At 40.9% G+C, this 21,983-nt stretch overlaps 1 protein-coding gene across 1 annotated transcript; it reads left to right on the forward strand.

The window, feature by feature from the left end:
- Positions 1 to 71: 71 nt before the first annotated feature.
- CHCHD4 (coiled-coil-helix-coiled-coil-helix domain containing 4) lies at positions 72 to 20,277 on the forward strand. Its single transcript, XM_077822570.1, has 3 exons — positions 72 to 390; positions 7,050 to 7,148; positions 19,087 to 20,277. Exons 1-3 carry the CDS (start codon positions 369 to 371, stop codon positions 19,377 to 19,379), a joined length of 414 nt encoding a protein of 137 aa, XP_077678696.1. The 5' UTR covers positions 72 to 368; the 3' UTR covers positions 19,380 to 20,277.
- The last annotated feature ends 1,706 nt before the right edge of the window (positions 20,278 to 21,983 follow it).

The following is a 21,983-nucleotide window of genomic DNA, read 5'->3' on the forward strand; positions in this document are numbered from 1 at the left end:
GCTGTCACAGGGCCCGATGGGAAACGCAGTCCTGTTTCTGTAAGAAGCGCGGCAAAACGCAAAGCACGCCGGGATAGGCGGAAGGGTGGCCGGCAAAGCTCCTGGTCCTGGCTGCGGCCCCGGCTTCCCTAACGGCTCCTCCGTTGAGCTGCGACCGATTGAGGTCGCTCTCAGGCTCTCAATCAGGCGCGGAGCCGGGCAGCCCGGGGTCCTTCTGGGAGCGGAGTGAGAGGTCGCAGTGTGGCGCGCCGGTCGCCGCTGGTTCAGGTGCTGGCGGGGACGGACGGGTCGCTGGCTGGGTCAGTCAGTCAGTCAGTCAGTCAGTCGCCGCGGGCCGGAGCTGCGGAGAGACCACCCCGTCCCTCACCATGTCCTACTGCAGGCAAGAAGGTGCGTGGCGGGGGGAGGGCCGGCCCTCCCCTCAGTGCTGGGGGGGGGGAAGGGCCTGCGGGGGCGTTGTGTGAAGGGCCCGCTCTCGGGGGCGGGGCACGGCGCGGCTTGGGGGCTGCGGGCTGGGGAAAGAGAGCGCGTGAGGCGGAGGGCGGCCACGGTGACCCCGCGTGGGGTAGAGAGCACGCGGAGCCGCCTTCCTGCCCGCACGTGGGGACAAGCGGCGCCCTGCGCAGCCGTCACGGGCAGTACTCCTTCGAGGGCCATAATTCACGGGTGCGGCGCGGCTGGCTAGCCTCGGGGGTTGTAAAACCAGGAGCCCTTCCCCCGTGTTTGCGTTCGGTTTTTTGAGCCTTTAGGGTTTGCTCGTGTCCCATTTTCATGTTTTTTCCCCCTCCTCTCAATCATGACCGCTAGGAGCTTTTATTAAAAAAAAAATACAGTTGAGTCTCTTCATTCCAGCAATTGCGATGTTAAGAAATACGTCGCCTATCATGAGATTTGTGATAAAATAATGAGAGTTGATCGCTCACTGGCACAAGATGTCCCTGAGGCCAGAGGTTTAGTAGGCATCAAATAAGGCTTAGGCATATGTACGCATGGTAAAAATACCCAGTTATGCTACAATGTAAAAAATAAAACCCTTGCACTTTGCAGCATAAGCCATTTTATAGCAAGCGTTAAATAAGAACCTACTCTCAGGGCTAGTCTGCGTGGTGCCTCAGGGGGTTGGGTGAATTCTAAAACATGCCAACGTTCTGCCCTAAGCATTTTAGGATTCACACCCCTCTAGTGCGCATTGCCACACTGTGTAGATGAGACTTAATTGTCCACTATCTGGTTACCTTGTACCTTCCTGTGAAGGGCTGGTGCTGTCTGTGCTGGAGATGCAATACTGGGTTATATGGACCACTCATTCAATCTGGCACTGTAATTTCTATGTCTTTTAGCCAGATTGCACTGTGGTTGTGCTAGCTCTCGCTATCTGAGCTGGGTCAGTACTCAGATGGGAGAATAAGGAAAACCCCAAAGCTGCACAGGATGGTGTGTAAGACATACCGGGAGCATGCCAGTTTGGCTCCGCATTGATATCCTAGTATGGCATTACTGGGTGCGGGCTCGAGGGTGGGGCTGGGGATGATGGGTTTGGGGTGCAGAAGGGTGTTCCGGGGGTCTCAGGGTTCAGGCTCAGGCTTACCTCAGGTAGCTCCTGGTCAGGAGTGCAGCGGGGGTAGTAAGGTAGGCTTCCTGCCTGTAGTGGCACCAAGGACTGCGCCTCACTCCGGAAGCGGCCAGCAGCAGGTCCAGCTCGTTGGCTGAGGCTCAAAAGCGGCTCTGTGTGGTTCTCACCCACAGGCACCACCATCCCCAGCTCCCATTGGCCGGGAACTGACCAATGGGAGTGCAGAGCTGGTGCTTGGTGTGGGGGGCAGCGCATGGAGCCCCACGCGCGCTCTCCCTCCTGCCCGCCCCACCCGGCCTAGGAGCCGGACCTGCTGCTGGCCACCCAGCTCTGAAGGCAGCATAGAAATAAGGATGGCAATACCACAACTTTCCTACAGTAGCCAGATTTCACAGTCTGTGACATAAAAAGAAAAGGAGTACTTGTGGCACCTTAGAGACTAACCAGTTTATTTGAGCATGAGCTTTCGTGAGCTACAGCTCACTTCATCAGATACATATCGTGGAAACTGCAGCAGACTTTATATATACACAGAGAATATGAAACAATACCTCCTATTCTCTGTGTATATATAAAGTCTGCTGCAGTTTCCACGGTATGTATCTGATGAAGTGAGCTGTAGCTCACGAAAGCTCATGCTCAAATAAACTGGTTAGTCTCTAAGGTGCCACAAGTACTCCTTTTCTTTTTGCGAATACAGACTAACACGGCTGTTACTCTGAAGTCTGTGACATGTTTTTCATGGCCAGGAATTTGGTAGGACCCTATATATCATACCTACTGCTTCACCGCTATTCACTAGGCCAGTAACCCTGTCGAGGAAGGACATTAGGTTGTTGTGGCATGATTTTTTTCTTGAAAAATCCATGCTGGCTATTCCTTATAACCCTGTTATCCTCTAGGTGCTTACACATGGATTAATAATTTGTTCCAGTATTATTCATGGCTGAAAAGTTTGCTTGACAGGGTGGAGGGTTTGCAGTCATGCACTCTACAGTGTTTGAAATAGCAATTGCCACAAAGACACTTCACACATCTAACTGGTATATTTCAGACACATCGAAATGAAGATTAGTAAATATTTCACCAAACGTTTATACATCTTGTAATTTGTATGTGTCCACTAATGGCAATCATGTTACCGAGAGCTAGGAAAGCCTTAATTTCTAATCCTACCCTCCCTGTTGACTCACTGTGGTAGCTTCAAGGAAATGTGAGATAGAAGGAGGCTATTGTATATCACCCTTTCTCTTCCCTCGCAAATGAAGGATTATTTCCCAATGAAGTTTCCAACATTTCCTTTTGGGAGACTATTCTGCAGTCTCATAGACTTCAGTTAGAAAAATTTACCCTGAGAATCATCCTAAATTTCCCCTAAACTTTCCATTACTCTAGTTTGAGTAAAAAGAAAAGGAGTACTTGTGGCACCTTAGAGACTAACCAATTTATTTGAGCATAAGCTTTCGTGAGCTACAGCTCACTTGTATACCCTTGGACCTTCACAGTGAGTTCTACCTTTGTAGTGTTTACACCCTTCAAATCTTATGCAGACTGTATTTTTCTATCCTTGATAGTGTTCACAGCACTTCCCAATTTAATATAATCGGCAAATTTAATGTGCTCTTTACTTTGTTCATGTAAATCACTAATAAAAATATTAAATCCATCCCTAATACAAAAGACCCCCTCAATAGTCCACTAGACACTTGCCTGGAACTCAGCACATGTGCCATTTATCAATACCCTTTGTTTGTGTCCCTTTAGCCAACTCTCTGTCCATTTGATGATATTGCTATCCAAGCCAGTTTTCAACTTTTCAAAAAGAACAGGAGTACTTGTGGCACCTTAGAGACTAACAAATTTATTTGAGCATAAGCTTTAGTTTTACTGGCTACTGTAGGGAAGTTGTGGTATTGCCATCCTTAAATTGGTTAGTCTCTAGGTGCCACAAGTACTCCTGTTCTTTTTGTGAATACAGACTAACACGGCTGCTACTCTGAAACCTGTAACTTTTCAATGTCCCTGATCTTCAGTGAAATGAGCTGTGACCTTGGGTTACAAATTAAGAGCTGCCAGTTTCTTGTTTAACTAGACTGTAAACAGGATATATACAGAGGTGCACCTGAGTTTTAGTTCTTATGGTAACTCAATTGCAAAAATCAATAAATTTTTGACAAGTCACAGTCAAGACTGCCTAAAAGTACTACCTGCTCTGTAGCAAATTACCTTACATGCATATTAGAAAGAAACTTCTCCACAAAGAGCAGTAATTCTTAAGGTCACCTTGACGGTAGCCATGCTTGCCAAGATAAGACTAATCACTTTGAATGCTTCAGGGCATAAGATAAACTCCTCCCTAAACCCTGTGGTGTCTGCCCCACATCATCTCCCAGCTCCAAACGTATAACATTGTGGAACTCTACTCCAGTGATGTGCAGCCTAATAAAATCTGGCTACAGCTGATTAGATATATTATGGGGTTTTCTAGCTTTCTCTGTTGGAGGAGGAATATTGAACTACATGAATAAATGGTGTAATGTGGTACATAGTTTCTTAGTAATTGACTGATGGTCATTGTTTTTTCTATGCTAAACTTTAACCCGTGCTAGCTAGTTAATATTTTAACTATTAAAAAAAAAGTTATCTGGTGTTTGACATCTGGGAAAGATCAGTAGGAAGCTAGTTACTTTGCTTTTAAGTTATGTTGCATCTTCATATGTGGCGAGTGCGATAGGGGGTTTGCAGGTGTTCTTAGCAAGCCAGTGGTGCCTTATGGCTCTGACCTTTAAAGCTCCCCTGAAATTAGCCACTACATTTGCCGTTTTTAGCTGCCTTAGTATATCCTAGCGGAAATCCTGCCTAGGTGCCTCAAGAGAATATGGTTTGGGTCCTGTCTTTACTGTCTAATGGGACACTAAAGTTCAATGCAGAGAAACAAAATGTGGAGAAACAAAACAATTCTTTGCATCAGTCTTCAGGGCTGAGGATGTGAGGGAGATTCCCAAACCTGAGCCATTCTTTTTAGGTGACAAATCCGAGGAACTGTCCCAGATTGAGGTGTCATTAAAGGAGGTTTTGGAACAAATTGATAAACTGAACAGTAATAAGTCACCAGGACCATGTGGTATTCACCCAAGAGTTCTGAAGGAACTCAAATGTGAAATTGCAGAACTACTAACTGTGGTATGTAACCTATCATTTAAATCAGCTTCTGTACCAAATGACTGGAGGATAGCTAATGTGATGCCAATTTTTAAAAAAGGCTCCAGAGGTGATCCCGGCAATTACAGGCCAATAAACCTAACTTTAGTACCAGTCAAATTCGTTGAAACTGTAGTAAAGAACAGAATTATCACACACATAGATGAACATGATTTGTTGGAGGAAGAATCAACGTGGTTTTTGTAAAGGGAAATCATGCCTCACCAATCTGCTAGAATTCTTGAGGGGGTCAACAAGCATGTGGAAAAGGGTGATCCATTGGATATAGTGTACTTAGATTTTCAGAAAGCTTTTGACAACGTCCCTCACCAAAGGCTCTTAAGCAAAGTAAGCTGTCATGGGATAAGAGGGAAGGTCCTCTCATGGATCAATAACTGGTTAAAATATAGGAAACAAAAGGTAAGAATAAATGGTCAGTTTTCAGAATGGAGAGAGGTAAATAGTGGTGTCCCCCAGGGGTCTATACTGGGACCAGTATTGTTCAACATATAAATGATCTGGAAAAAAGTGTACACAGTGAGGTGGAAAAATTTGCGGATGATACAAAACTACTCAAGATAGTTAAGACCCAGGCAAACTGTGAAGAGTTACAAAGGGATCTCACGAAACTGGATGGCTGGGCAACAAAATGGCAGATGAAATTCAGTGTTAAAAAATGCAAAGTAATGCACCTTAGAAAACATAATCCCAACTATACATATAAAAGGATGGGGTCTAAATTAGCTATTACAACTCAAGAAAGAGATCTTGGAGTCATTGTGGATAGTTCTCTGAAAACATACACTCAATGTGCAGCGGCAGTCAAAAAAGCTGACAATGTTGGGAATCATTAAGAAAGGGATAGATAATAAAACAGAAAATATCATATTGCCTCTAGAAATCCATGGTACGCTCACATCTTGAATACTGCGTGCAGACATGGTCGCCCCATCTCAGAAAAGGTACCGCAAAGAGAAACAAAAATGATTAGGGGTATGGAACAGCTTTCATGTGAAGAGAGATTAATAAGACTGGGACTCTTCAGCTTGGAAAAGAGATGACTAAAGGGGGATATGATATGATATGATGTCTATAAAATCATGACTGGTATGGAGAAAATAAATAGGCAAGCGCTGTTTACTCCTCATAACACAAGAACTACTGGTCACCAAATAAAATTAATAGGCAGCAGGTTTAAAACAAACAAGGAAGTATTTCTTCACACAATGCACAATCAACCTGTGGAACTCTTTGCCAGAGGATGTTGTGAAGGCCAAGGCTATAACAGGGTTCAAAAAGAACTGGATAGGTCCATCAGTGGTTATTAGCCAGGGTGAGCAGGGATGCAAAACCGTATTCTGAAGTGTCCCTAGCCTCTGCTTGCCAGAAGCTGGGAATGGGTGACAGGGGATGGATCACTTGATAATTATCTGTTCTGTTCATTCCCTCTGAAGCCCCTAGCACTGGCCACTGTTGGAAGACAGGATACTGGGCTAGATGGATTATTGGTCTGACCCAGTATGGCCATTGTTGTGTTCTTTTATAACTTTAATTCTGAAAGGTCTTTTCACATAAAGGGTCCCTAATTTTTTTAGTGTCGTTCCTAGGTGTCATTGAAATACAAATAATAGTGGGTCCTGGAGTAATTTCTAACCCCAAGTCCATGAATCCTAACAGTTGACTCAGAATCTCTGATAGATGGACACCTATGGTAGCCTTGAATCCCTTCAATGAGGACCCCTCTACATCTTCCCTGGCATCAAGTTCTATTGCCTAACTGCTCTTATAAAGATGTGAATATTTTTCCTAAATTACCCTGCTGTATCTTAAGCTCATTATGTCTTGCTCTGTCCTTGTTGATTAATCAGAATAAGTGATTCCTGTCCTCTTCATACCATCTTTTATGTATTTGTAGACAGTTATCCTGTCTCGCCTCAGTCAACTTTTTTTCTAGATTGAACGTAGCCTGATTCTCTTAACCTTTCCTTGTAGGTCTTATTTTCCAAATCTTTTTGTCATTTTTTAGCGGCTCTCCTCTGAACACTCTCCAATTTGTCTTTTTTAAAATGTGATGCCCAAAACCAAACACTGCTCCAATTGAAGACTAACCAGGGTCAAGTAGAGCAGACTCATTAGCTCTTAAAATGAATGCATCTGTTTACATGCACAACAGTTCAAAAGCTCGTACTGTGCAGCGGCTTTGTAAGTGGCTTGTTTTGTCTCAGCTTAATCCTTTTTCTGAACTCTTGCTTTTTGTCTTTCCTTAAAATGTTAGGAAAAGACAGAATTATATTCGTAACCAAAGAGGACCATGAGACACCAAGCAATGCAGAACTGGTAGCAGATGACCCCAATGACCCTTATGAAGACCAAGGTCAGTAACATTTGGTAAGAGGATGGTAAGACATATATTTAACAATCTAATATATTTTTGTGGCTCCCATTTAAATTAGTGGAGTAAGTCCCCAGAGAATCTCTAAAAGCTAAGTCATTCTTTTTCCTAATGCAGTACCATTAAACTTAGTCTTTAACTTTAACTTACTTTTTACTTTTAAATGGAGACATAATCCTTGTCTGTGTGTGTTCCCCTCTCATGTTATCTGGACCAGTGATCTACTAGGTCACTCCAATCCTTGACTCTGGGAGCCAGCCTTACCCTGCTTTGCTGTGAGAACCCCCATTCCTGGGCTGTTCACGCACAGCCTCTAGCATGTAAGTTGCTCCTTGGATTGTGCAACCGAATGACACTAGCCAATATTTCTGGCCCCAGACACAACCCCAGGAACCTCCGTCTTGCAGCATCCAGTTATGCCCGCTGGACACTGCAAGCTTTTATGAGTTTGTCAGTTTAACAAAGAAATTGATATGCACCAGGCTTGTTATCCCAGGGGGAGTCTCTGACACGCTTCAAATCAAACACACTGCTTCAGGTAGAATAAACAAACAAATTTATTAACTACAAAGGTAGATTTTAAGTGATAGGCAAAAAGTCAGAGTGGTTACCAAAATAAAATAAAAGCACGCAGTCTAAACTCTCAACCCTATTAGACTGGGCAACACCCCACTGGATATTGCAGGCCAGTCACCTCTGTTGGAGTCTTGTTTTCTTCTCAGTGTCTTAGGGCATGGCTGCACTTGCATAAGTAGAGCTCTGGGAGTTGAACCCGCCTTCGGAGAGCGCAGTAGGGAAAGCGCTGCAGTCTGTCCACACTGACAGCTGCAAGCGCACTGGCATGGCCACATTTGTGGCACTTGCAGCAGCATAGGGAGCGGTGCATTATGGGCAGCTATCCCAGCATGCAACTGACTGCAGCGTGCTTTTCAAATGGGTGGGGTGGAGTGTGTTGTGTGTATGTGGTGGGGAGAGTGTGTCAACATGCTGTCTTGTAAGTTCAGACCCCCCCTCACTCAAAGCAAACAGTAAATGTTTGCTTTTTCTCAGAGCTGATAAGCAGCTGGCTTCTCCAGAATGGAGCTTTGAAAGGGCATTTCCGCATTCCTGCAGCCGATTTCACAATAATGACAAGAGTGGCCACTTGACTTTCGGGGATTATGGGATGTTTCCAGAGGCTGATCAGAGCGCAGTAAAGCAACACCTCGTTCACACTGGCTCCGCGGCGCTCCAGCGGGGGCGCAGCAAACGTTATTCCACTCGCCAAGGTGGAGTACCAGCAGCGCTTTAGCCGCGGAGTCAGAGCACTCTACGTGCCTTGCCAGTGTGGACAGGTAGTGAGCTAGTGCGCCCGGGGCTCCTTTATTGCGCTGTAACTCGCAAGTGTAGCCAAGCCCTTAGTTGCTTGCAGTGAAGGTGGGGACAGGAGAAGGGCTCAGTACGTGTCCACTCTGTCTGTTTTATATCCTCAGTCCATGTGCTTGGGGAGTACAAGTCCAGGCATGTCTGGGGGGCATTGCTGAGTCTCTCCAGGCAAGGTTGAGCAATTCCCCTGGTGTGGCCTCATGCAGGTGAGTCATTGCATTGTAGCTCCCTTGCTGGACAATGGCTGTTGATGGGTTGTTTGACACCCAGCCTGGGCGTTGGTTACTTTCCTTGCTTTTGCCTCTGGGGAGCTAATATCTGGCTGATTCCCCAACTTACAGCCTGTTTTAGTGACCACCATACAACACACTTCTCATAACTTCATATGCATTAATGATACACATATATGGATAGAGAATGACTTTCAGCAGAGCATAACCTTTCCCCTGATACCTTACAAGGCATGCTTTATATGTGAGATCACAATTCCATGAAAATGAGGAATATGGGCGTTACAGTACGCTCCCCCAAAGACCGTTAATCATGTCTTGAACAGGTCTAAGAGGAGGAGTTAACGCAGTTTAATGCCATACAATAGCTTAGTGTTTCTCTAACTTCTTTATTCTGCATGTTTTCTAATGGTCCCCCTTCAGCCTCAACTACTTGTTCTACACCCAGTAACCCATTTCAACAAGTACTAAAACTATTTTCCTCCTCCTGTCACATAATGACCACTCTAAAGGGATCCAGTTGTCACTAATGCCTTAAGAGGCAAGTAATTTAACATTTGCAGTTTGGAACTGAAGTTTGCCAAAATATCATGCAAGATAAACCAGTACTGTTGCTAAACCGTTCACATCTGCAAGTGAACAAATTTAAGAACTCTGCTTTTACTATTGCTATTTATTCTGCTTTTTGTGAGACAGAATAACATGGGATTAAGCCTTGTAAAATCATGGTTGCCTTAGGCAAGTAATCTTTTTTTCTTAAAATCGGTGAGTAAAATATCTTAGTTTATAGTCATGGTAAAAGCTGAGTGGATATATTTTGACCCAGGCTAATAAATGTCTGTGAAAATTTAAGACTGGATTTGGGATTTATTGGATTGCTTTTATGTTCACCAGGCACAAAAGGCAACTGTTTGAAATATGAGTGCCAGAAGTTGGGACCTGAATGGAAACAATCTCATTTTTAGAGGTGCTATTACTATTCACAGCTCCTGTTGAAATCAATTGGAACTATGGACACTCAAGCAATTCTGAAAATTGGTTGCTTTTATTTGGGTGCATAAGTTCAGGTACTCCAGTTTGAAATTTGGCTGTAATGTCTACTTCAGTTCGCATGAATTGAGGTATACTAAGTATCAAGTCTTGTTGCCTCCAACTTTGACTGAAGTTGAGCTAAGTTGTTTCTTTTCCCAGCTGAAAATCTGCTAAACATACAGTAGTTAGCAGAAACTCTGCCCCTAGCATTTTAATCTCCAGGGGGCAGTATTCACACATCATTTAGCACTCAGAAAAGGATATTGGTGGTACAAACAAACATACAGTACACAGTCTAATTTGAACCATCTTTTCCTGTATAATTAAACTTTTTTGTTTTCATACATAGATTTGTGCTAAAATGAGCATGCATTACATACCTGCACAGATTCTGAACCTGTTTACAGCAGTATTCAGAGTGAACAGTTCTATCTGAACACATCCTCAACATGGATCCTTTGACTTTTGTAATGATCTAAATGAAAATTGGGACAAGGGAATAGAGAAATCTTTTGACTTTAGATGCTACATGTATGTCAGGTGAACAGACTTCTTTCAGATAGAACAGTAACTTACCAGACTCCTTCCCATAGCATTCTTGATTCAAAGTCAAAAGTTTCTCTTGAAGTTTAGGACAGTACGGTGAGAGATGCTCTGTACCCCAATCTCTCGGCCATCAGTCAGTTCACCCACTCAGAAGGCTGCTAGAATCTATGAAGTGGGGCGATATTCTGAGGTATTGCTCAGTAAGGATATGATAGCATATGTATGTTAGAAAGAACATTTAACCCTGGTGTGTGCAGTTGTTTAACCCAAGACATTTAGTATTAGCCCAGTATCTGTGAATTTAAGACAATGTTATGTTTAGGTGGTAGGTTGAGAGAACAGCCCATGTGGAACTTCTTGTGAAAGCTAGTAATAAAAGATGATTAAACATAACTTCACAGTAACAGGTAAGTAGAAACAGACATTCTTACACAGTACTTGATGATGTACCTCAGATAAGGTGCTCAAAATAAGTTCAATTGGCTTTCTCAATATATGGGACTGGCAGGCTTGGTGTGATTGAGGTTAACCTTACACCCTTTCTGAGATGAAAAGAAATAGCTGGTTTCCCCCTTAAACTTTCCAGTGTGTGTGTCTTTTTTCTGAAAGATGTGTTGAAGCTAAAGTTTAGTGTCTGTCAGGAGTTCCTTTACCCCTCATATTTTGAGGCAGGATGTGTTACTAGCTAAGAGCCAATGCTCAAACAGCAGATTTGTTTTCACCAATCTGCACAGTAAGATTTGTCAGCATCTCCTCTATGAAAGCAGTGCATCAGCTTCTAAAGATTTCAAGTAGAATCTGGTACTGGCCATGAAATCCAAACTATTTGCATCTGTTTTCTTCTCAATTTATGTCTGTATATACAACTCCCTGATTATGGAGAGGAGAATAGAGCCCACAGTATCTACAAATAGTCAGTTCTGTAATACAGTTGACCCTTATATGAAAAGCATTTTCTGAGAGAAATTTATCTGATCAGCCAGTTATTGTACTCTGTGGAAAAAACAATGAGGAAATGTATTTAAATGCTGTCTCAAAATTTTAGAAAAAGCCGTTTTAAGTATAGTGTTAATAGCCTGTGATGGGTGATCTTTTTCATTGATTAATATAGCGGTGGTAAGATCCCAACTCCCTTCTGCCTGGCCTGTCTCTCTTCTGCAAAACTAGACTACCAGAAATAAAGATCCCACCACAACCTCACATCTGGAGAACATATAAGCTCTTGGAGATGTTATAATGCATGTTAACAGTTCATAGACTGATAAGTCACCTTACGTGGTGTCAGGTTTCAGAGTAACAGCCGTGTTAGTCTGTATTCGCAAAAAGAAAAGGAGTACTTGTGGCACCTTAGAGACTAACCAATTTATTTGAGCATGAGCTTTCGTGAGCTACAGCTCACTTCATCTGATGAAGTGAGCTGTAGCTCACGAAAGCTCATGCTCAAATAAATTGGTTAGTCTCTAAGGTGCCACAAGTACTCCTTTTCTTCTTACGTGGTGTATAACTGAACAAAAAAGACTGCTGCTTATATTGGCAAATTCTTACATTCATGCAGTCTTGGGATATAGGAAGCTGCTTCAAGTCTTCGAATATCTCCTGTTATCATTGTAAAGACAGTGTGTTGGAATTTTTTTAAGTGACACTTCTGTTCTGCACTAGAAGTCATGTCTTCAACAACCAGGGCTTCTCTAGTAATGGGGTGTGTGTAATTAAACTTACCTTATTGGAACTGAGCCGTAACAGTTCAGGATATTTTGAGTTATATTACTAATTATGGTCCAGCAAGCCAGTGAGGTTTGCTGTATTGTCATTGCCAGATCAAAAGAGGGAAGAAAAGGATCTCTAGGCGTTGGTGTGATGCAGAACAGCCATGCAAGTGATTCGAACATGAACTCTGAGCATAGTTGTTCTCTTGGGACCTGTAAGGACAAGTTTCTGTGGTGTTCTTTCATGGCAGTGGTTGCACAAATGAAGTTAGTATGTCATAGAGTCTAGATCCTTTCCCAGTTGGACAGCCTGGGCAGAATTTTAAGGTGGCCAAGACAACTCATCTGGAAGGGCCAGTGAAATTGCCATGTTTATGTTGGATGTGGAGGGGCTTTGGTGGGAGGGAGATATGTATCCTCTCACAAAGCAGTAATTCCAGCACTTTAAACCACCTGCTAGCTGTGCTCTGGATTTATATTCCCAATTTGGCCTGTCCAGGCCTATTATGGGTGGGGGAGGAGAGAGAAAAGGCCAGAAGCTAGTTGTGTTGGGAAAATCTTGCAGTGAAAAGGATATTTTATCCTTGTCCTTTCCATTAGAAATACATATGATCCAACATGAAAGTGGTTTTTGCATTAAATACTGTAGTATGCTTTTTTGAATATGCCGTGAGTTGCTGCCAAAATTTAAGGGTTTTCTCAAAGTTTCTCACTTTGGTTTTCCAAAGCTACAACAATAAAACAATCAAATAAAAAAATAAACAATTCACATATCACAGATTGCAGTTGTATCTGAGTGGAGTGAAATCTATGGAGAGGAAAGACATGGGCAAAACATTTTGAAGCATTGTAGGGCAGGAGCTCTAGTTTATTGTGTGGTTTTTATTTAAAAGAAAATTGGAGAAGCCTTTAGCCGATCATAAAGTAACATGCAGGTTTTTTTAATTTAGCTTATACTTTGAACAGGAGATATGATTTCCAGTGTTCAACTTCTGTGGCATAATTCACAGTAATGGCCCTTTTGATCTTTTTTTACTGTACTATACACAGAATAATCACATTTAAGGAGGAATATGATTATTATATAAATGCCTTAATCTGCACTGAGTCCTAATATAATGTAAACCTTTACATTTATGCAGAATGTGGTCATTATTTTGCAGCCTTCCTAACACATGGTATTACAATGCAAAACATAATTGTTGTTGTAGCTCCAGTTGTTAAATTCCTCTTTTAAATCAAAGATTATCTTTATTAAGTTTCTGATCAATAGTTTGCATAGGAAAATCCTAATTATATGCTGTTTCTCTTGGGTAAGATATAGGTGTATTATTCTTCTCCCCTTCTACACTGTCAGTTATGAGGATTCAGTTACAATTATTAAAATGTCTGGAGCCCACTTTCTAAGCCAGAAGTATTAAAAGTACAATGGGCAAAGCTGCAGATGATTCCCAACTAAGTGGGATGGCAAAGTGAGTGAGAGATTTTAATTATAGCTTTTAGAACATAAAAGCAGTACCTAAAGTTACATTGTGACTCTCATTATAACATCCTTTCTTCGCAGGGGTGGGCAGGGCAAATTGCCTAAGAATCTCGTCATCAGCATTTGAATTACAGAAAGATGAAAAAATATTTTTCCCAATCTAAGACTTTGCTTTTTGCTTCCACATGCAAACAGATGAATATTACAGGTGTCGAATTTTTCAGGGTGACTGTTCCTAACTGAGGACCTGTTCCTATCACTTGCAAAATCTATATAATTTAAAATTGAGAAACCTGTTATAATTGTTTTTAAATAGTTTGTGCATGCCAGGTGACTTTTGTGAATGTTACAGCACTGTTAGCATAACTAATGTCTTACGTAGAAAGAGTTAGTTAATCACAAAAGATTCTAAATAAATAGATTTCAGTGTAAAAGCAGGTTCTGTATTGAAATAATTGTCTAGTGGCAGGAGTGGTTCCCAAAACTGCTGGTGAAGGCACAGGCCCTTCCCTTAAATTTCCCATTACACAACAAACGAGGATCATAAATAGACAAAAAAAAAAAAAAAAAAAATCAGCGGAAGGAAGGAAGGAAAGGATGCTACAAGATCAAGTTGGGTACATGTCTTGACAGTTCCATTAACTTTAGTGCTTTTGTGGGTTTTTTAAACTTTTCATAGGTGAGACAGTAGAAGTGAGTTTTGAGGATAAATTTATGACTTGACTTCCTCTTTGCACTGCAAGAGAGAATTGTGTGGCTTTCCAGTCTTGCTAAAGAAACCAGCAGAGCTTTTTAAGCTCCCAGTCTTCAATAACTTAATTTTGAAGAGCCTACAAGTTCCTCAAGGCTAATTGTTTTGGGGTTTTCCTGAGGTTTTTTTAATGGGGAGCGTGTCTGAAGAGGATTGAGAAACTAAAATGTTAATGTTTTGAATTTGAAATATTCAGAAGTAAGGAAGTTAAAACAAAGGTTCTCCTAAGAATGTTAACTCATCATCATTGCACCTTTTGCAATTTATATTCCTGTGTTTTAAAGGTGTACAAAACATAAATGTTAAGTGCCCTTATAAAATATACAAGATATGCCAAACTCATATTCACTTCTTGCATTCTGGGTATTTTAAATTTTTAGATTCCAATGCCAGAAGGGATCATTGTGTTCATACAGGCTCACCTCTGTGTAACACAGGCCATAGAACTTCCTCAATATAATTATTGAGTAGATGTTTTTCTAAAAGATATAATATTAATTTAAAAATTGCCAGCGATGAAGAATCAACCATGACCCTTGGCAAATTGTTCCAAGGTTAATTATATTCTCTGTTAAAAATTTATGTCTTCTTTCCAGTCTGAGGTTTTGTCTAGCTTCAGCTTCTGGCCATTGGCTCATGTTATACATTTGCAAGATTGAATTACCCATTATCAAATATTTGTTCCCCATGTAGTAGTTATAAACTATGATCAGGTCACCCCATAACCTTCTCTATGTTAAGCTAAATAAATTGAGTTCCTTTAGTCTGTCACTATAAGGTGTGTTTTCTAATTCTTTAATCATTCTCATGGCTCTTCTCTGAACCCTTTCCAATTCATCAACACGCTTCTTGAATTATTGACACCAAAATTGAACAGAGTATTCCAGCAGAGGTCACACCAGTGCCAAAAACAGAGGTAAAATAACTCTTTTTCTACTCAAAATTCCCCTGTTTATGCATCCAAGAATCGCATTAGCCCTCTTGGCCACAGAATCACACTGGAAGCGCATGTGCAGTGACTCTATCACAACCCCCAAATCTTTTTCAGAGTCACTGCATCCCAGGATAGAGTCCCCCATCGTGTAAGTGTGGCCTACATTCTTTGTTCCTAGATATATCCTTAGGTGTATTAAGACGCATATTGTTTGCTGGCGTCCAGATTACCAGGTGATCGCACTTGGTCTGTATCAGTGACCTATCCTCTTCAGCATATACCATTCCCCCGATTATTGTGTCATCTGCAAAGTTTGTCAGTGATGATTTATGATTTCTTCCAGGTCACTGATAAAAATGTTCAATAGCCAACAACCAATCTTTGCGGCACCCCACTAGAAACACATCTGCTGGATAATGATTCGCAGTTTGCCGTTTGAGACCTCTGTTAGCCAGTTTTTAATCCATTTAATGGGTGCCAAGTTCGTTTTATATGATTCACGTTTCTTAATCAAAATGTCATGCAGTACCAAGTCAAATGCCTTAAAAAAGCTAACAATGTTGGGAATCATTAGGAAAGGTATAGATAATGAGACAGAAAATATCATATTGCCTCTATATAAATCCATGGTACGCCCATATCTTGAATACTCCGTGCAGATGTGGTCACCCCATCTCAAAAAAGATACATTGGGACTTGGAAAAGGTTCAGAAAAGGGCAACAAAAATGATCAGAGGTATAGAATGACTGCTGTATGAGGAGACATTAATAAGACTGGGACTTTTCAGCTTGGAAAAGAGATGACTAAGGGGAAATATGATAGAGGTCTATAAAATCATGACTGGTGTGGAGAAAGTACATAAGTGTTAGTTACTCCTTCTCATAACACAAGAACTAGAGGCCACCAAATAAAATTTATAGGCAGCAGGTTTAACACAAACAAAAGGAAGTATTTTTTTCACACAACGCACAATCAACCCGTGGAACTCTTTGCCAAAGGATGTTGTGAAGGCCAAGGCTATAACAGGGTTCAAAAAAAACTAGATAAATTCGTGGAGGATAGGTTCATCAATGGCTATTAGCCAGGATGGGCAACCTCTGTTTGCCGAAAGCTGGAAATGGGTGACAGGGGATGGATCACTTGATGACTACCTGTTCTGTTCATTTCCACTGGGGCACCTGGCATTGGCCACTGTCAGAAGACAGGATACTGGGCTAGATGGACCTTTGGCCTGACCCCATTTGGCCATTCTTATGTTCTTATAACGCCGTTGGATGATTTTAAAAAAATGATGCCCAGCAGAACGCCACTTACAAGCATTTAATAAAGGAAAGACTTTAGAGGTGCAATAGATAATAGATATACAAGCTCACATTACAAGCCAACTGCAACAAAAGTCAATATTCCAAGAATGAATTTATAATGTTAAAGGGAATCCTAATGCAGATCTCTGCATCCCTGATACAACCTAATTATAGGCACTTAAGTAGGTTAGAGAGGACAAAACATGTATTACCATAAGTGCAGACATTTTTATTTGTGGCTGTGATATCAATTTCCATTATCTAAGAGGGTTTAGGTTGGATGAGCTCTGCAACGAATTGCCAGCCTAAGCCCTGGATCTGTTATGATGCCAATTGAGTGGTTTTCAAGCGTAGCCTCAACTAGTATTTAACAGTAGGTCTGGATTAGAGGATCAATGTGCTGCAGACTACCTCCGGAAGAAAAAGTGCAATTTACTATTAGTTCAGAGATTACATTAAAAAAAAAAAAATCCTGCCCACTTGCTTCATGTAAAAGGATGTTCTATGTGCCCCTAGTGGTGTCTGGGTAGAATTCTAGCTAATATACTATATCACTTTTAGTGTAGGGAGACTCCTCTGTGCCTCTGGTCCACTGGGAACAAAGCTCTTACTCTTGTTCAGCTTTCTTTTAAAATGTGGTTTCTGTGCAGTTGGTATTAGAAGCTTGTGTCTTTTAATGATGAGATTAGTGGAGTTATACCTATTTTTCTACTCTTAAAATATCCAGGAGTAAGCGCCAAAGATTCATGTGTGGAAAGTCATAATTTACAATTGAATTTTCTATATCACCATGCAGTCTTGAGTTTTAAAACTAATAATTTCTGTTTCAGATTGGAGGGTTATATGACAAGGAATTTTATTACTGCAATGCCCTGATCAGGTTATTTTCAGAAAACTTTTTCTATGTTCCTAAAGTACTTGAGACACAGCCAGTCATTTTAACAGTTGATATTCCGTAATTTCCCTCAGTGACTTCAAATTCTAGTTTGGTCTATTTACAAAGCAAAACCATATTTATTTTACACTGCAAGATCAATCTACATTCTTTCTGCTTGATATCATCCCTAGCAATAGAGAGTCTTCAACAGGCTGTCCACCTTTTTTTATGACCTCCTGCTTTCTCTCCCCCAACCCCCCAGCTATAGTTTGCCAAAGATGCCATGATGTACTGTACTAGCTACATCTTGTCCATGAAAGAGATTGAATTTTTTCCAGCAGGATAAGTGACAATTCTGTGAGCATGTCCAAAAGACCTATGCATGACAATGTTCCAGTCTTTGGGTAGTAAATAGTACTTCCAGCACAGAAATGGTATAACGGGGACTGTGCAGTTTACTACTAGGCTTAGTGTAAAGCAGATAGTCTGAATTCAGTGCCTTCTGGGGTGCTGAACCAAACCCACTTTGCTTCAGTTGTAAAAGCTGTTTTCTCCTGGCCTGATCTGGTTGAATGGACGTGAACTCCAGAGACTCACAAGATTCTTGAGCAAAAAATAGTAAACGTTTTACGTGTGTATACTACAGTGAGTGCTTAGCTATTTTTTTCCCTACTTTGTTCATTTTTGTTTTTAAAAATAAAACATGAATTGTGGCCCTCGAGCACTTGGGGTAACATAATCTGTAGGCAGATAGAATCTTCAGAGAGAATCTTAAACTCTAAGAAGTCTCTCCTGAGCATGTGCAAACTTCAGATAAATAAATAAAGCATATAACTTAGCCAAATCTGGGCAGATTTCCACAGGGACAGCAAAAGACACATCCCTGATACAAAGGCCACTGCCCTTCCAAATTTCAAGTCCCTGTAACAAACATGGAGTCACTAAAGCTTTTCAAAGAAAAAGTCACCCAAATTTTTTTAACATGGGCAAAACATCTTTTCCTAGCCTTGTTCTCAGCAATGGCTGAAGCTTTATGGCTTAAATTTTCAAAAAATAAATTCAACTGAGGCAGACACTCATCAAGGAAAACTTCAGTTCAAACAGTTAAGTTTGGCAACATAATAAGTGACTGGAAACAGGGACTTATAGTGGTAAGTATCAGGTGACCTTAAGTTATCATCTTCTTGGGGGATGAAGGCTAGTAGCACAACCTATAATAACATTACCAATTTACTTTATTTTATTTTTTTACAAACTTACGTTTCTTGATATTGTTAAGCTGTTTAACTTCTTGCCTTCACGTTTTGTGTTTTCATTCCTAGAATAGATCTTGATATCTTTTTCCTGTGATGTTGTCATTGTGTCCTCTCTTCTGTACATTGTCTTCTCTGTTTCCTTCCCTATCATTTCTTTATTCTCCCAGAGACTGAATTGGGACATGAGCTAACCTCTCCTCTTTCCCTTTCTCAGCAGTGAGTCATACAGGTCAGAGTTGAGGCACAAAGGCTAGGCAATAAAGGGTGGCTTGCACTGCCACTGTTGATTCTGTACTGGTTTTGTGGATATAATAAAGAACCTCAGACTTCAGTGCTGTCGCCCAGTACATTTCATAGAACAAAATTCACCTAAAAACAAAGAAGAAAACCTATAGGGCACCTAATTTTTATTCTGTCTTTTGTCTTTTTGTTCAGGATTGATATTGCCGAATGGAGATATCAATTGGAATTGCCCGTGCCTTGGTGGAATGGCTAGTGGTCCCTGTGGGGAACAATTCAAATCGGCCTTTTCCTGTTTCCACTATAGCACAGAAGAAATAAAGGGATCGGACTGTGTGGACCAGTTCCGGGCTATGCAGGAGTGCATGCAGAAGTATCCAGACCTTTACCCCCAAGAAGATGATGAAGAGAGAGAAAATCAGAGCAAAGATTTGGAAACTACTCCTACAGAGGCTGCAGTAGCCAAAGAGGAGAAGGGATCTAGCTAATGAAGATGCATGGAGGCTCTTGTCTCCACTCCTTAAAATCAGACACATGGACGTTTTGAAAAGTGTCTGTCTTTTGAGTCTTCAAGAAGTGTTTCACCTTTAATGTTCTATACACTGTGTTGTATGAAATAACTTATTACAGGAGCAGAGACCTCAGCCCTGTGGTCTTAAAAGTAAACACTGCAGAAAGAGCAAGTCTATATGTATGTACTGTGTAAACTGTTAGTGGGTACAGCCACTGCTTTAAAAAAAAATTTCTCCAGTTCTCAGTTTGCAGATTGGGTTGAATAATGTCTGTAAAAGTATAAAACATACTTTTTTCAACCAAAAAGTTCCATTAGCCAGTGTGTCAGGTCTATATCCATTTCAGTTCATTCTGATCAGTAGTTGTTCCTTTTCAATGTGTTCTGTGCTGTTGATAGGAAAAGCTTTTTGTGGAATTTCTTAAAGCTTCTCTGCCGGGGAGTAGCCCTTAAAGTTGGAAAGGAGCTAAGCTTAAAAGTTGCAAACGCCATAATTTCAAATGGCACTAAAAGGTATTGGCTGCATATACTACTGATTCCAGGTAAAGATTTCCTGAAAACTAAAGTTAAAATGTGTGGCTTTTTTAATGTTATGAATTGAATATGGCTCTTGCCTTTTGAAAATGGTGGTGTGTTGAGCAGTTTTTGATAAAACTATCAAGTGAATGGGAAGAATGCTGATCACTGTGTTCTTTTGTTCTGAAAGCCCAGCTTTTGGGGTCCCTCTGTTAGTGCCTGTTCCTTCTGTATAGACATGTTCTTACAATATGCCATTGACAATAAAATTGAAATGTTACCCGGAGTAACACCCTCAGAGCAGATATTGTGACTTGAGCAGATATTAAAAAAGCAAAATCTTTTTACCTTGCTTAGAAGCCTGTCTCATTGTTTTTACTCACCTCCCAGAAGTCCATAGTAGCTATGAAGCAACAAGAACCTCTTGCCATAATCCATGAATCATGTGAAGTTAAGTATATGTAACATGAAAGATATGATAATTTGCTTTAGATTTGTATATGGACTGTATATTATAAAAATTACATTGGATTACAACTTGCAGGTCAAAGGGATAATACATTTACCACCCTTTCCACTAGCAAAGAGACGGCCATGATAGTCAATGTGATACTGAAGCCTTGGGTAAGATCCCTTTCATAATATGAAAGTACCATGTGTAACTTGCCTTTACGCTCATTAATCGGTTGTTACCAAAATATAGCAAAGTACATTTTACAATAGCACTAATTCGCTCCAGCAGGTGTTTCGCTCCAGCAGGTGTGATAATGTTTAGATACTTGCCTCCCTTGGGGGGCTGAAAGCCTTTGGCTTCATCACTCAACACTGTTGATATGCCCTATATCAATACTTTGGTTTAGTGTTACTTTCTTATTAATGACAGGTTTCAGAGTAGCAGCCGTGTTAGTCTTTATTCGCAAAAAGAAAAGGAGTACTTGTGGCACCTTAGAGACTAACAAATTTATTTGAGCGTAAGCTTTCCTGAGCATCCGATGAAGTGTGCTGTAGCTCACAAAAGCTTATGCTCAAATAAATTTGTTAGTCTCTAAGGTGCCACAAATACTCCTTTTCTTATTAAGTTATTTCAGTGTAAATGGACCTATTTATTCTCTTCTGCTAGCCTCTAAAGCACTGTCTGCCCTCTTTGAATTTCAGTAGTAGTTGAATCTTCATTCAGGATTAGGTAGTTGGTAATAACTCAGTCCTGGGGGGCTGAATAGCAAGTATTCTGGGCAGACTTTAAAAGAAGCAAAGTGTGCGAAAGTTTCAGTCTGTGCATGAAACAGTCAGCAAAACAGATGCCAAGTTAACAACCTGAGAAAGTGGGCACAAAAGTGACAGTGATAAACCTTGATGACTAGGCATTTGGGTCATGGAGAAATGAAATTTCAGACAAACAGAAAAATACTGAGCACTGATAACGAATCACGTGTGCCTGAACCTTTGTCTTTCAAAAGGAAACCCAGCTTGTGATTTGTTAAAGGAATACCAGAGTGTGAAGGAGTGCTCTGTTCTCAGAATTGCTTGCCTGTTGTGCTTCTGTGGTGTGCTTTTCTTTCCCACGCTGCCTTGTCACCTTGTTGCTTTAGGATTTATTATCTGTAACTGAGTATTTGAAGCATCTGTGTACTGAATGCATGAGTTCTAGCCTTGTATTTGTGTTGCATCTCAATCCATACTTCAGTCCTTTGTCAACCTGTCCCATACTGTCAAAAATCATTATGTATTTGTTCCTAGTTGTACCTTCTGTATGCTGTACAAACAGGAAGGAGCATATAGTCCTTTCCTCAGAGAGCTTACATTTTTAATTTCCTAACTAAAACAATGTCAACTTTCAGTATACAATTTTACAATTAAGAGTAAATTGGGTAACTTGTCATAAATTAAAACTAAGTTGCCTCCTGCCATTTCTAATGGCATTCTAATGCCATTTCTATTGTTCATAATTTCTTGTTCCAGACTCTGTGCACTGTCGATCAGTTACCGTGTTCTACCCCAGTGCATTACGCTGGATGATGAAAGGATTGTTGTATTTACAGCATATAGCTTAACATACTTTAGGGTT

Source organism: Eretmochelys imbricata, chromosome 7 (assembly GCF_965152235.1).
Source record: "Eretmochelys imbricata isolate rEreImb1 chromosome 7, rEreImb1.hap1, whole genome shotgun sequence".
Lineage (NCBI taxonomy): Eukaryota > Metazoa > Chordata > Testudines > Cheloniidae > Eretmochelys > Eretmochelys imbricata.